The 16327-nt window shown below is 40.9% G+C and overlaps 1 protein-coding gene across 1 annotated transcript in view; it reads left to right on the forward strand.

The window, feature by feature from the left end:
* Positions 1-13826, forward strand: part of CAPN9 (calpain 9) — a 45646-nt gene extending 31820 nt beyond the window's left edge. Inside the window, exons 17-20 of the mRNA XM_058171462.1 lie at positions 371-449; positions 9627-9743; positions 10867-10925; positions 13442-13826. Of these exons, the coding sequence (XP_058027445.1) occupies positions 371-449; positions 9627-9743; positions 10867-10925; positions 13442-13468 (282 nt within the window). The 3' untranslated portion in view covers positions 13469-13826. The remainder of the gene's footprint in view (positions 1-370; positions 450-9626; positions 9744-10866; positions 10926-13441) is intronic.
* Positions 13827-16327: the final 2501 nt, after the last annotated feature.

Genomic DNA, 16327 nt, shown 5'->3' on the forward strand with positions numbered 1-16327 from the left:
ATGGCCATAATGTAGCGGTATTTGCTCATTCTGTAGATAATTGCTATAGTTTACTATTAAGTGTAATGCTAAATAGAAATCCAATACTAGATATTTTTATCTAACAGTCTGCATATTCATATATTCTTATAAAGAAAAATTCAGACCAACTTGCAAGAACTACCAAAAAAATTACTTTTGCAGGCAGAGAGCCGTATTTATTCAAAAATATGAAAGAATCTTCATATTTCAGATTAACACATTTTATTAAAATGATAGTTTTCCTTGTTCACAATTTATGACTTCGAAAGAAAATCTCCTTGCCTCAATAATTCATTTAATTTATTCCAACCATGCTTATTATCTGCTGATTTTTCTCTCTTTGATTCAGAGCATCTACTTTCACTTTGATTCTGATCAGTCTGGCACAATGTCTTCCCATGAACTTCGTCTTGCTTTAAAAGCAGCAGGTACCGATTTTTCTGACTGGCTTTTGCAGTATGTAACCATTTTGGACAATTTAGGACAATATCTTGTACAAGGAAAAGAAGGTTGTGAGGTCCAGTGTTTCAAGATTGCTCACCCTAAGGCAGAATTTGCATCAAGCCCACTTTCTTTACTAAGCCACAGTTAATCACTGTTTGAGACATATAGTAAAAAAATAGAGCCCAAATCTGCTATTTTATACCAATTCATGCTGCTGTCACTGCAGGAGAAGTAAGTAGAGCAGTCGCCTATATTTTATTTATCATATGCAGTACATTTTTATTAAAATCAAATGTCCGGATATAGTACTATAGGAGAAGTGTAAGGTCACTGTGCCATTTCAGATTGTTTTATGAAAATGAAAACTTTGGACAACTGTATAGTAACATTGGTTCTAAAATACTGCTTGTGTGTGCCATATACAGCATTTGACCCACTCTGGTGCTCAAACCATGAGAATATTTATTTATTTGATTTTTATCCCACCTTTATTACTTATAAGTGCCTCAAGGTAGCAAATATACATTAGATAGTACTCCTTCCTCCTCCTATTTATCAAGTTGCTAAATCAAAATGAAGGAGAAACTGCAACAGGAGTATGCCAATAAATAAATCATATGATGTGTAAGTGAATCAAATATCTAAGTATCTGAATAAAGGGCTAGTGCAGTTGGCTGCCATACATTAATTAAGTCTGAAATCGTTTAATAAAGTTTCTGCATTTTCAAACATAGAAACTTATGTCCAATGACATTAAGTTGTGAGAGTTGCTTTAGAAGAAAGGTATTAACTTTAGCCATCTGCTGAGGTCCCTAAAGGCAATTTAACTGGACTATAATTCCCATTAAAGGTATGGCATAAGAGCAAACATTTTTACTTTTTACTTCTTCCTCTCTTCTTCTCTGTCCTGAATCTCCTCTCCTTCAGCTTCATTGGCAAACCCCAATGTAGTCATAGATGGAGTTGTCCAATGAAGTTGTCCAACTGACAAATGGATTTCAACGGAATGAGTAGGGCAATTTCCCCACCAGGCTTCAGTCATCCTGTGCGGAAGAGATGCAAAGGTGGAAGACGAAGTTAATTAGGGTACCACTAGATTATAACACACATACATATGTTGATGAAGTAAAGCATTCTGCATTTGCCATTTTAATAACCATTCCTACAACTTGGAGAACATGTCTCAGAGCTTAGTACAGCCAACCAACAAAATCTACATCAACTCCAATGGGGTACGTCCATCTTGAAGGCTATTTCTGCCATGGCTATAAAACCTACAATTTGTTTTGCTTTAAGTTTTGACATCTTGAGAAAAAAAAATCAATCTGTAGTGGCCTGATTAAGTTTGAAGGGACAAGATGGGGACTTTTCCACATCCCTTTACCATGTATTTCACAAATGCATCTACCCCTGTAAGTGTTGCAAAGAAAAATAAAAAGACTACATAGTTGAATGCAGCTCTAATTTGAGAAGTCACCCTTGCATCCTCACCAGGGGTGGACTTCAAAAATTTTAGCAAGGGGTTCTCTGCCCAGTTGCTGGTGGATGTGGTCATGGTGGGCGTGGTCTAGTCGGACTCCTGCACCACGGGGGGGAATTTTTGCCCTCCCCGGGCTCTGGAGATTTTCTTCGAGCCTCCGGGAGGGTGAAAATGGTCTCTCCAAGCTCCAGAGGCCCTCTTCCCGAACTTCCGGTAGGCAGGTTTTCGCCCTCCCCGAGGCTCTGCAAGCACCCTGCACTTACCTGCATCCAAAATGGGCTACGTGGGGACTCCTGGGAGGGGTGGGAGGGGGTGGGAGGGGCTAGCCAGGAGTGGGATTTGGGGGTCCTCTGAACTGCACAGAATCTTAGCTAGAGGTTCTCCCGAACCCCTGTGAATCCTCAGCAGCCCACCCCGATCCTATGTGGTGGAGAGAAGGAATACCTTCAGTTCAACTATCCCTTTCAGACTTGGGCTTTAAGAAAATCAATTATTTTGCACATATTTCTGATCCAGCAATGAACAGGTCATTGAACAGGTCACACAACAGGGGGGGATGGTGAAAAGTATAGAGGAGTTTCTTCCTTTGTCTCTCTCTTCTCAAAATAATATATTTGTGTATATGTATAATTCTCCCAGGAATGCCTGTAGCTCTGCTTTGTTTTTGGGCGCTGGAGCCTTTCTAATTGCCTTGACCTTGCTCTCAGTGGGTGAATTCTTCTTGTCTATCCGTAGCCCAAGAATTCGACGGATTCGACCCCTATCTGGCATTTGTTTACTTTGACTTTTAATCCGCTGTCCGGAAAATGCCCAGAACCTTTCTCAAACGCTCCCCCAATTCCTCTACGTTTTCCGCTGAAATCAAGACATCATCGAAGTAGGGAACTACCCCTGGGAGCCCTTGCAGAAGTCGTTCCATTAAGTTTTGGAACAGCCCCGGTGCCACACTCACCCCAAATTGTAATCGGGTGCACTTGAATGCACCCCTGTGAGTTACAATCGTTTGGGCTTCGGCTGTGTTGTCGTCTACGGGCAGTTGTTGGTAGGCTTGGGCCAAGTCTAACTTTGCAAAGACCTGCCCTTGCCCCAAAGAGTGCAGCAAGTGTTGCACCACGGGAACCGGGTAAGCGCTTTTCTGTAAGGCTTTGTTTAGCGTCGCCTTGTAGTCAGCGCAAATTCTAATTGACCCATCTGGTTTTATTGGGGTGACGATTGGCGCCTCCCACTTTGCGTGATCGACTGGCACCAAAATCCCTGATTTATGAGCTTATCTAGCTCCTTGTCAATTTTGGCTTAAGGGCAAAGGACTCTCCTCGCTTTTAGCCTGATGGGAGCTACCTGGGGGTCTAAGTTGAAGGAAATAGGGGTCCCCTTGTACTTGCCCAGGCAGTCCTTGAAGACATCTTCGAACTCGTTCAAGAGAATGTCTTTCAGGTTACAATCACTTCTGTAGATGCCAGTCACTCCCATGCCCAGGGCACGAAACCAGTCTAGTCCCAACAGACTGGGCAGAGTCCTTCGACGATCGTGATGGGCAGGGTCTTCTTGTGTGGTCCGTACTCGACTCGGACGGAGGTGGTCCTCGAACAGGGATGCGATTCCTGGTAGTCGTGGACTCGTAGCCGTTGTGTTTGCAGGTGGCGCTGCGACTGATGGCAGTGACTTCGCCAAAGTGTCCCTTCAACTCTGTTATTCTGTTAATCACAGCTAGTGACAAACTACAGATCACTTACACTTACAGTTCACTACAGATTACAGTATGACTGTAACTTTGTTGCTTGTATCCTTACGATTTATATTGATATTGTTTCCTGATTGCTTATTTGTAACCTATGATTATCATTAATTGTTGTACCTTAGGATTCTCGATGAACATATCTTTCTTTTATGTACACTGAGAGCATATGCACCAAGACAAATTCCTTGTGTGTCCAATCACACTTGGCCAATAAAAATTCTATTCTATAATTATGATCAAGGAAGGTCATAATAATCAGTTTTCATCTAAAGTATTTTATTCAATTGCATCATGGGCCTTTATTCTTTCACTAGTCCCAAAGACAATCTTCCATTTCCTCCAAATCGTCTTTGAAGGTTTCCAGATTTTCTGGAATAGATTCGGAAGATGATGCAGAGGAGGAGGAGTCAATTCCACCAGTACTATTTGGTGAATGGACATAGCTAGAAATAAGCATCTTTTCGAACAGAGACCTAGCTCCCTCCTCCCTAAGTAAGGTTATCAAAGTCAGTAGATAATATTTTACAGTAAAGTACATACCATACACAGATACATATTCATCGTTCTATTTTGTTTTCTTTCATGGTCAGCCATATTCAGTATATAGTATGGAAAAGGGGAAGGAAGCAGTGAGCCAGAAAATAAAGACAGAACATAAGGGAAAGCAGAGTGTGTTTCAAGAGATTCCAAGGCCCTTGAGACAAATAACGGATTTAAGATGGTGGGAGAACAAGAGAAAATGCTGGGCAGATACTTTGGGTTCAACAAGCTCCCAAACTCTTACATTCTTTGAGCTCCTGTGTCATGGCATGAGAGTCTCAGCATTTCCTTCTGCCCGAGTTGGCCTAGTCTAAAGGTAAAGGTTCCCCTCACACATACGTGCTAGTCGTTGCCAACTCTAGGGGGCAGTGCTCATCTCTGTTTCAAAGTCGAAGAGCCAGTGCTGTCCGAAGACGTCTCCGTGGTCATGTGGCCAGCATGACTCAATGCCAAAGGCACACAGAACGCTGTTACTTTCCCACCAAAGGTGGTCCTCGAACAGGGATGCGATTCCCTGGTAGTCGTGGACTCGTAGCCGTTGTGTTTGCAGGTGGCGCTGCGACTGATGGCAGTGACTTCGCCAAAGTGTCCCAGGACATGATGGTGATCGCTGACCCGGTGTCCGCCAGTCGGCACCGTACTCCCTCTATTTTGGTTTGGTGAAGATCTTCTTCTCCACTCGGGTTGAGGCGCGCCTATTACTACAGTCGTTTGGTTCGAATTCGCGCCTTTCTTGTTTGAGCCAATCGCGGGTCGCCTTTCCGATCCCGCGCTCTGATTGGCCGATTTGAATTTTCGGCGGGAAGGTTGGGCCGCTCGACAGACTTGAGCTAGGTGCCCTTTCTTTCCGCACCGCCGACATGTTGCGTCCTTAAACTTGCAGCGTTGGCGCTGGTGTTGACCTCCGCAGCTTCCGCATTCGTCTCGGTCCTCTTTGTCGCGTTTCTCGGTTCGGCAGACCCCTTCCTCATCTTCACCGTCGGATTCGGTCTGAATCTCCTCCTGGTGCACTGGAATTGGCTTTGTGCTCGCTTTTGGTGGGAGAGGCTTTTGCAGTGTCTCCGCCGCTTGGGTGGACATTTCATGTGCTCTGGCTTCGTCCAGAGCGTTGGCCAACGTTAGGTTGCTCTTTGCTAGCAGCCGTCGCCGTAAACGGATGTCTCTGACCCCTCGGATGAGTTGCTCGAGCAGCACCTCGTCTAGGTCTCGGTATCCGCAGTCCTTGGACGCTTTCCTTAGGGCGGCCATGTAGTCACCGATGGATTCGCCCTCCATCTGTCTTCGCTCTCCGAATTCAAACCGCCGCACGTATTTGGACGGCGTTGGCGCGAAGTGGTTTTTTAGTAAAGTTTGCAGAGTTGGCCACGATACCGATTGTATCGGCGTTGGCTCTGCCAGGGCTTCCGCGATATCGATGACCTCCGGACCACAGTGGCTTAAGAAATAAGCCCTTTTGCGGTTATCTGGAACTCCTTGCAGTTCGTTGGCTTCTAGAAAGCTTTCGAAACGGGTCATATACGTTCCCCATTTCTCTCTAGCCGGGTCAAACGGTGCGGGCGGAGTGTAACTGGCCATCTCCGCTTTTCTGCCCTGTGTTTGCTGGGTTCGGGTCTATCGTGCTTCAGCTCGGTTCTGGTTCTCCTTAGCCTCGAGATCCCACCTTCGTCGCCAGTGTTAAGTTCTGGAAGTAACGAGGCTGGAGACCAGGGTAGTGACAACAGCTCTTTAATATAGGGTGAACCCAGCAACAGGCTGGGGGAAAACCTCTCCTTTTATACAGTTCTACTGGCGGCTTCGTCCAATCAGCAACGTGCTGATTTCCCGCCCAAATATTTAAAGGTACATACATGAATACATAACAATATGTGTGTGCATTTTTAAGTGTGCCTAGATTCCTGACAGCCACATAGACAAATCCAGGCAGTTTTTAGGCAACACTTTCTAGAAATGTTTTGCACTAGTCTTCTTCCTACAGCTGAGAGAGTCAAAACTGGCCCAAATTCTCTTAGCTGACTTCGTGCCTTAACCTCTATATCAAACTTGCTCTCATTAACAAGCACTGGGTTCCAAATATATATGAATTATAGCTGCTTTTGAATGTTACCCATTTCTTTAAAACTAATTCATTATCCACGGATATAATCAAATAATGCAGGATGTAATATTGATTAAGAAAATAGAAGATTGTACAAAGAATCCATAGTATCCTGAGTCATTATGAGCTAGTTCATTGAAGTCCATGTACTGAAAATGGGCACTTAGAAGAAAAACAAATAGTGATTGGCTATACAAAATTAGAGGTTAGAGGCACTGTATCTAAATATATTCTTGCTTTTAGAAATCTGATTCCATATTTCTGTTTATTATTTCTGAAACTGGATTCACCAATTCTATGTGTATTTGAAAATTTAAAACAGTTAAAAAAAAGTTACAATGGCCATAATGTAGCGGTATTTGCTCATTCTGTAGATAATTGCTATAGTTTACTATTAAGTGTAATGCTAAATAGAAATCCAATACTAGATATTTTTATCTAACAGTCTGCATATTCATATATTCTTATAAAGAAAAATTCAGACCAACTTGCAAGAACTACCAAAAAAATTACTTTTGCAGGCAGAGAGCCGTATTTATTCAAAAATATGAAAGAATCTTCATATTTCAGATTAACACATTTTATTAAAATGATAGTTTTCCTTGTTCACAATTTATGACTTCAAAAGAAAATCTCCTTGCCTCAATAATTCATTTAATTTATTCCAACCATGCTTATTATCTGCTGACAGTTTTTCTCTCTTTGATTCAGAGCATCTACTTTCACTTTGATTCTGATCAGTCTGGCACAATGTCTTCCCATGAACTTCGTCTTGCTTTAAAAGCAGCAGGTACCTATTTTTCTGACTGGCTTTTGCAGTATGTAACCATTTTGGACAATTTAGGACAATATCTTGTACAAGGAAAAGAGGGTTGTGAGGTCCAGTGTTTCAAGATTGCTCACCCTAAGGCAGAATTTGCATCAAGCCCACTTTCTTTACTAAGCCACAGTTAATCACTGTTTGAGACATATAGTAAAAAAATAGAGCCCAAATCTGCTATTTTATACCAATTCATGCTGCTGTCACTGCAGGAGAAGTAAGTAGAGCAGTCGCCTATATTTTATTTATCATATGCAGTACATTTTTATTAAAATCAAATGTCCGGATATAGTACTATAGGAGAAGTGTAAGGTCACTGTGCCATTTCAGATTGTTTTATGAAAATGAAAACTTTGGACAACTGTGTAGTAACATTGGTTCTAAAATACTGCTTGTGTGTGCCATATACAGCATTTGACCCACTCTGGTGCTCAAACCATGAGAATATTTATTTATTTGATTTTTATCCCACCTTTATTACTTATAAGTGCCTCAAGGTAGCAAATATACATTAGATAGTACTCCTTCCTCCTCCTATTTATCAAGTTGCTAAATCAAAATGAAGGAGAAACTGCAACAGGAGTATGCCAATAAATAAATCATATGATGTGTAAGTGAACCAAATATCTAAGTATCTGAATAAAGGGCTAGTGCAGTTGGCTGCCATACATTAATTAAGTCTGAAATCGTTTAATAAAGTTTCTGCATTTTCAAACATAGAAACTTATGTCCAATGACATTAAGTTGTGAGAGTTGCTTTAGAAGAAAGGTATTAACTTTAGCCATCTGCTGAGGTCCCTAAAGGCAATTTAACTGGACTATAATTCCCATTAAAGGTATGGCATAAGAGCAAACATTTTTACTTTTTACTTCTTCCTCTCTTCTTCTCTGTCCTGAATCTCCTCTCCTTCAGCTTCATTGGCAAACCCCAATGTAGTCATAGATGGAGTTGTCCAATGAAGTTGTCCAACTGACAAATGGATTTCAACGGAATGAGTAGGGCAATTTCCCCACCAGGCTTCAGTCATCCTGTGCGGAAGAGATGCAAAGGTGGAAGACGAAGTTAATTAGGGTACCACTAGATTATAACACACATACATATGTTGATGAAGTAAAGCATTCTGCATTTGCCATTTTAATAACCATTCCTACAACTTGGAGAACATGTCTCAGAGCTTAGTACAGCCAACCAACAAAATCTACATCAACTCCAATGGGGTACGTCCATCTTGAAGGCTATTTCTGCCATGGCTATAAAACCTACAATTTGTTTTGCTTTAAGTTTTGACATCTTGAGAAAAAAAATATCAATCTGTAGTGGCCTGATTAAGTTTGAAGGGACAAGATGGGGACTTTTCCACATCCCTTTACCATGTATTTCACAAATGCATCTACCCCTGTAAGTGTTGCAAAGAAAAATAAAAAGACTACATAGTTGAATGCAGCTCTAATTTGAGAAGTCACCCTTGCATCCTCACCAGGGGTGGACTTCAAAAATTTTAGCAAGGGGTTCTCTGCCCAGTTGCTGGTGGATGTGGTCATGGTGGGCGTGGTTTAGTCGGACTCCTGCACCACGGGGGGGAATTTTTGCCCTCCCCGGGCTCTGGAGATTTTTTTCGAGCCTCCGGGAGGGTGAAAATGGTCTCTCCAAGCTCCAGAGGCCCTCTTCCCGAACTTCTGGTAGGCAGGTTTTCGCCCTCCCCGAGGCTCTGCAAGCACCCTGCACTTACCTGCATCCAAAATGGGCTACGTGGGGACTCCTGGGAGGGGTGGGAGGGGGTGGGAGGGGCTAGCCAGGAGTGGGATTTGGGGGTTCTCTGAACTGCACAGAATCTTAGCTAGAGGTTCTCCCAAACCCCTGTGAATCCTCAGCAGCCCACCCCGATCCTATGTGGTGGTGAGAAGGAATACCTTCAGTTCAACTATCCCTTTCAGACTTGGGCTTTAAGAAAATCAATTATTTTGCACATATTTCTGATCCAGCAATGAACAGGTCATTGAACAGGTCACACAACAGGGGGGGATGGTGAAAAGTATAGAGGAGTTTCTTCCTTTGTCTCTCTCTTCTCAAAATAATATATTTGTGTATATGTATAATTCTCCCCAGGATCATTCTCTGTGCCAGTATTTCTCAATCTTGGTGGCTTTCAGTTGTATGGACTTCAATTCCCAGAATTCCCCAGCCTGCTGGCCAGGGGAACCTAGGAGCTGAGTCCACACAACTGAAAACTGCCAAGGGTGAGAAACATGGCTCCATGCATTAAGTGAGATTAAAAGATGCATGTAACCTGAGTGCCTTGCTAGAAATTGGTCTGTATCACTCACTTATAAGACCCAAAATATGTTTTAAAGATAAAAACCATTTTTCTCAGATTGCCAAACTTTGCATGGATTATGACAATATCATTTAAAAGAATGTTTTCAAAATAATAGGTTGAAGATTATCCAAAAAAACAGTTAAAAACCCTCGTATTTACATTTCTTTAAGGATTGCAGCTCAATAACCATCTGCTGCAGCTGATTGTATTAAGGTATTCAGATGATCAGCAACAGATCGAATTTGATGACTTCTTAAACTGCCTGATTCGCTTAGAAAATGCAAGCAGTGAGTATCTCCTCATAGTGCCATTCGTTTCCTTATTGAATGCATTTTTATCAGCAGTAATATGTGATGCACCATGAACAATCATTCCACTTATTTTAACTTCATTCATAATTTGGTTTTGAATGAATTAAATCATTTTTAAAAAAAAAACAATTTTTTTATTTAAATAAAATTTTATTGAAATTTTATGTACAGAATAAAAACTAACGAACTAATATTTACATTGCAAGAAAGAGGAAAAAGAAAAAGATAGAAGTAGAGAAATCAAAGAAAAGAGGAAAAAAGATTAGAAAGAAATTTCTCCCAATTTTCTTTTACAGCAGTTGTTAGTATAAATATTGGTTTGGTTATTGATCTTTGGTTACAGCATTATTTACATTTTTTCTATAATCTATTATTTTTATTCTAATCCTTTCAAACAATTTATCATGATCTCATTTTTTTCCTTTTCCCCACAAAAAATCAATCAGAGTTTGAATCAGTTAAATCCTAATAAGGGATAATCTTGTACATGTTTTCTCAGAAATAAATCCTCTTGCATTCTTTGGGACTTAATTAAAATTTTAAGAAATTTTATTATAAAAAATAAGGACATCAATTCTGTAAATTTAGAATGGATATATTTAGGGAGCTATCTATAGGATTATAGTTTTGATGGTCTACATATATGGAATACAAGTTAGAAACCATATACTCATTGTGCAGGTCATGTGACTTCATATCCACATGAGATCATTTCATGAAAGGCAGAATTCTACAGAACCATCTACAGAATGTTTACAAAATTAGTAATAGAAACCTGATGAATGGTGATATGACCTGTCATTCCTAAATTCTGAAGCGTCCCAGTGGTAAATATTTGAAAATTCTGACATTAATCAAGGTAACTCAAAGCCATTTTAGGTTGTTTCAAACCTTCATTTTTGTCACTAACCAATAAAGAACATTTATCTGGCATAAAGAAATGTCTGAAATGAACTTCAGTTTTGCAGGCATCATCAAAATTTCCCACTTAGACTTCTGGAATCTTACCTATTAATATTGCTTTAAGTTTGACATTTTATTGAAAAAGAAGTTTTGAATATTTCAGTGGCTGAAAATAACACTAAAATTCTTCTTGCAGGAGTATTCCAGGCATTATGTGTGGAAAACAGAGATTTCATTAACCTCCATATAAATGAGGTAAAGAAAGCAAAACATTGTCAGTAGAGATAGTTTGAGGATAGGATTTTTCATTTTTCTTTTGTCTCTTCTACTTTCCTCAATTCCCTTTTTACTGGAATATTATACCGGGGACATAATGGAGCTAAATAGAATAGAATAGAATAGAATAGAATAGAATAGAATAGAATAGAATAGAATAGAATAGAATAGAATAGAATAGAATAGAATAGAATTTTATTGGCCAAGTGTGATTGGACACACAAGGAATTTATCTTGGTGCATATGCTCTCAGTGTACATAAAAGAAAAGATACGTTCATCAAGGTACAACATTTACAACACAATTGATGGTCAGTATATCAATATAAATAAGGATTGCCAACAACAAGTTACAGTCATACTTGTAACTTCCTTTCAGATGGTTCCTTAAGATTGTTCTTCATGTCTTGCTATGTTATTGTGCATTCATTCAATTCTTGAGGTCGCTTAAAAGCAGGTTCACATAAAATGCAAGATGGCCTCTGAGACTAAGCTACAACCTGCCTCCACAATGCAGCCATGAAGTGGTATTGTCTACATAACTATATTGTGGACACTGTAAGCACAGTGATTAGTGGAATTTCCAACTTATTTTTCCCTTCTCACATTTCCTCAATTACCATCCTACCAGTCACTCTTATGTGACTGGTAAACATTGAGAAACAATGAGAAAGAAGGGGCAAGTGCTCTATAGTCTTTGTTTCTTCAGTATATGGGATTAAATTTGGAGGTAAATTTATGTATTTGTTTGTTTGTTTGTTTGTTTATTTTGTCAAACATGTACGAGAAAACAGGTATAAGTATAAACATGGACATGGACGTAGGAAATGAGTATGAATAATTGGGGACGGTAGGCACACTGGTGCACTTATGCATGCCTCCCTTACAGATCTCTTAGGAATGGGGTGAGGTCCACGGTAGACAGTTTAAGGTTAAAGTTTTTGGGGTTTAAGAATGTAACAACAGAGTCAGGAAGTGCATTCCAGGCATTGACCACTCTGTTGGTGAAGTCGTATTTTCTGCAATCGAGTTTGGAGCGGTTTACGAGTTTCTATCTATTGTTTGTCCATGTATTATTGCAGTTGAAGCTGAAGTAGTCATTGACAGGTAGGACTTATAGCAGACAACTTTGTGTACTATGCTTAGGTCAGACTGTAGGCAGTGTAGTCCAAGCCCAAAATTTCCAATTTGTCCAAGCCCAAAATTTCAAGCCTAGTGGCATAAGGGATTCTACTGTGAGCAGAGGAGTGGAGTACTCTTCTCGTGAAATACCTCTGGACTCATTCAATTATATTAATGTCCGATATACAGTGTGGATTCCAGGCAGACGAGCTGTATTCGAGAATTGGTCTGGCAAAGGTTTTGTATGCCCTAGTTTGTAGTACAATGTTACCGGAGAAACAGCTTCACAAAATTAGGTTAACAACTCTTAATGCCTTTTTGGCAATGTTGTTACAGTGAGCTCTGGGGCTTAGATCGTTTGAGATGAGTACTGCTGGGTCCCTGATAGAATGAGGTTCGTATCCATCCAGCTTGTATTTGGTGTTCTGATTTTTGTTGCCAATGTGTGACAGAGCATTTGTTGGTTGAGATTTGAAGTTGCCAATTGTTCGACCATTCTGACACATTCTGAAGGTTGCTTTGTAGTGCAGCAGTATTGTCAGTGGTGTTAAATAGTTTTACATCATCAGTGAAGAGGACGCAGTTGCTTATAATATGATCGTAAAACTGATTCCCTCAGTCTGTGCTGAGATTGAGGAATGGATGACAGACAGCAAAATCCCCCTCCCCATTTTCCTCCCGTTGGCCAAAAAGCCTCCCGATCGCCTCCCAAAAAAGAGGGAAAAAGCAAAGCAGCTGGCTGCAGAGCTGCCAGCTTCAGGGAAGTAGCCCAACAAGCAGAAACGCAGTACCCAGAATGAGAAGGACAAAAGTGGTATTTGCACTGCCCCAAAGGGCCAGCGGGCTGTAACTGCAACCGAACGGTTGCTCCCCAGTGCCCGTACCACCACTTGTGCTGGCCGCACCCATCCCCCCCAGGCTTTTTTTGGGGGTAAGAGTAATTTTAGGCCCATCCCCCGAAAATTAGGGTTGGGCTTATTATTGGGGTGGGTCATATTTTCGGAGAAAACCAGTATCTACTTGGTCATGATGTTTTGGGCTAATGTTAGGCATGTTGCAGGATCCAATCTGGCTCGGTCATCGTGACTAGAGATTTTGTCTTCCAAGCTGGAGCCCATCCTCAGGAAATTTCTCTATGTGCTGTGTGTGGTATTTATATGGACAGAATATAATTTTGGGACAGAGCACTAACTTATTTCTCTATTCAGCTACAGAATATTTTGCATTACAATAGTGCTTCTCATGAATAGACATTCACAGATGTCACCCATTTGAAATATGAACAGACAGAAAGTTTCCAGTTCTTGATAAAGTGGGAGATATCGAATTTAACATTTGGTGTTTTTTTTTTCTCTCTCTCTCTCCCCTCATTAGTTTATCAATTTGACTATGAACATTTGAAGGCCTTGAACATGGAGTTCAGCCAGTCTCCCAACATGATGAAAATTACAAGGGATGTTTGTATTGTCAATATTTTCTTATACTCACCTATTGTGAATATGTGGCTTTAGAACTCAAATGCAAATAAGTATTTTCTAGATTTAAAGTCCTATTATTTCAGCCAGTACAGGATAATTGACAGATAATAGGATCTGAAGACCTAAACATCTGGAGGGCAGTAAGCTGAGGACGTTGCATTAACATATATTTGTATACGAATATATTGCATGTATATTACATGCTGTAACGAATTACTGTTTAGATGACATAAATGAATAGCCCTAAGCAATTATTGTCTTTTGATTTAATGTAATTATTCTGGTTCCCAATAAACATTTTGTTTCTATTTATTTGTCTCCAGCTAGTCTTTAAAATCATCTAAATTGGGGCCAATTTCTCATATGATGGTATTGCCAGAGAATTCTACAATTTATGTGTACTACAAAGACGTGCATCTTTTCATTGGTTTTTCATCTTGCCTCATTTAACTTCTGTAGATGACCACTGAGTTCTGAGAGAGGTCCTTAATTCCAGAAATATTATATGTTGCGTTTTGTACATCTGGAGCTCTTCAGGTCGTCTGCTGTTACTCATCATTTCAGCCCCAGTGGCTTTGCTATTCCTTTTTCTAAACAGATCAAGCATCTCCAGCTGGCGCTGCTAGACGTTTTGTGTTTCTTCATGGAGATCATAAACCAACCTTGTTTGACTCCACATCTATGTAGCAAGAGCTTTAAAAGTTCAGTGCAATCAGGGGTGAAACGCCACTGGATCGGACCGGATCGCGTGATCCGGTAGCGATCGTGGCTGGTAGTTTGGCGATCCGGTAGCGATGGTGGAGCAAAGCTCCGCCCACCCACTGGGGTGTCATTACTTCCTGGTTTTAACCTGGAAGTAATGAGTTTTTTATCTTCTGTGCATGCGAGAAGGTTTTGCGCATGCGCAGAAGATCTGCATGCATATGTGACGCGCATTCATGCACTTCCGAGCCGGTAAGGAAGGTAAGTAGATTTCACCCTTGAGTGCAATTACTCAGGTTTCCCTGGATTCCATCTGGATGAAGAATGCAAGTCCAATCGTAAATTCGATTATTCCATTTAATTTGTGGAGAGAGGAACATCTTCTCTCACTATTCGGGTTCCAGACCTTTCTCCTTTCTAGAGTTCTGTTGCAATTATCATAGCTTAGCAATAAAAGGAATTATCTGACTCTGTAATACAGGCAGTCCTCGACTTACAACAGTTCATTTAGTGACCATTCAAAGAAAAAAGTCACTCGTGACTTTTTATAAGTTTTTTCACACAGTGCATTCAGAAAATATCCAGACTAGTGGTGGAATTAATTTTTTTACTGTTGTTTCTGTGGGTGTGGCAGGGGAAGGATACTGCAAAATCTCCATTCCCTCCCCACTCCTGGGAGAAGGATATTGCAAAATCTCCATTCCCACCCCACTCTGGGGCCAGCCAGAGGTGGTATTTGCCAGTTCTCCAGACTACTCCAAATTTCCGCTACCGGTTCTCCAGAACCTGTCAGACCTGCTGAATAGCACCCCTGATTCGGACCCCCTTCACTTTTGTCAATTTTGTTATGCTGCAGCCTGATTCTACAGTTGTTGAAATCCATTTTTTCCCCTCATTAATCTACATTCAGTACCCCATAATGACAAAGTGAAAACAGAATTTTAGAAATGTCTGTAAAAGAAAAAAACTGAAGTATCACATTGGCATAAGTATTCAGACTCTATGCAACAACATACGAAATTTAGTTCTGGTGTTTCTCATTTCTCTTGATCGTTGTTGACATGTTTCTACAGCTTGGCTGGAGTCCACCTGTGCTAAATTAAATGGATTGGACATGATTTGAAAAGGCACACGCCTCTCTATAGAAGGCATCACAACTGACAATGCATACTGTAGCTGTTGTGGTTCGCCAGCAGCCTGCGGAGCTGGCTAAAGCAAAGAGGATGACTCGGGAGTATGGCCAAGAGATGATTGGCCCCTCTCATAAGGTTTAAAAGACCAGCAACAGTGTTTGAATTCTTTGCCAGAAAACAACGTTGATAGCTTTGTCTTGTTGCATTTGTTTCATATCAGTGTCTTCTGAACTTTTGCCAAGAAAGGCCTTTGGCAGTTTGCCTAATTGGACCAAGGTTGGTGATACGACTGAGGAATTGTGTTGGAAGGAATTTGCTTTAATTTAGTTGGACTATGCTGATAATGAAGTAATTCTCAGCTGTCCTAATAAAGTTTGTTGTTACACTGACTGAGTTTCCTACTACCTACTTGGGCCTGGGTCACAACAGCAGCAGAGCAAAAGCCATGAGGTCAAAAAACCTGCCTGCAGAGCTCAGAGAAAGAACTATTGCAACACAGAGATCTGGGGAAAGCTATAATAAAATTTCTGCTGCACAGTGGCCTCCGTAATTCTCAAATGGAAGACGTTTGGCGCAACCAGGACTCTTCCAAGAGCTCATTACCTGGTCAAACTGAGCAACCGGGAGGGAAGGGCCTTAATAAGAGAAGTAACCAAGAACCTGATGGTCACTCTGACTGAGCTCCAATAATCCTATGTGGAGATAGGATAGAATTCCAGAAGGGCAACCATCATTCCATCCCTCCACCACTCTGGGTTTTATGGCACAGTGGCTAGACAGAAGCTTCTTCTCAGTGCAAAACACATGAAAGCCTGCTTGGAGTTTGCAAAAAAAGCACCTGAAGGACTCTCAGACTGTGAGGAACAAACTCTAAGTGGGCTTTCATGTGTTTTGCACTGAGGAGAGGCTTCCATCTAGCCACTCTGCCATAAAGCCCAGATCGGTGG

Source organism: Ahaetulla prasina, chromosome 1, assembly GCF_028640845.1.
Source record: "Ahaetulla prasina isolate Xishuangbanna chromosome 1, ASM2864084v1, whole genome shotgun sequence".
Taxonomy (NCBI): domain Eukaryota; kingdom Metazoa; phylum Chordata; class Lepidosauria; order Squamata; family Colubridae; genus Ahaetulla; species Ahaetulla prasina.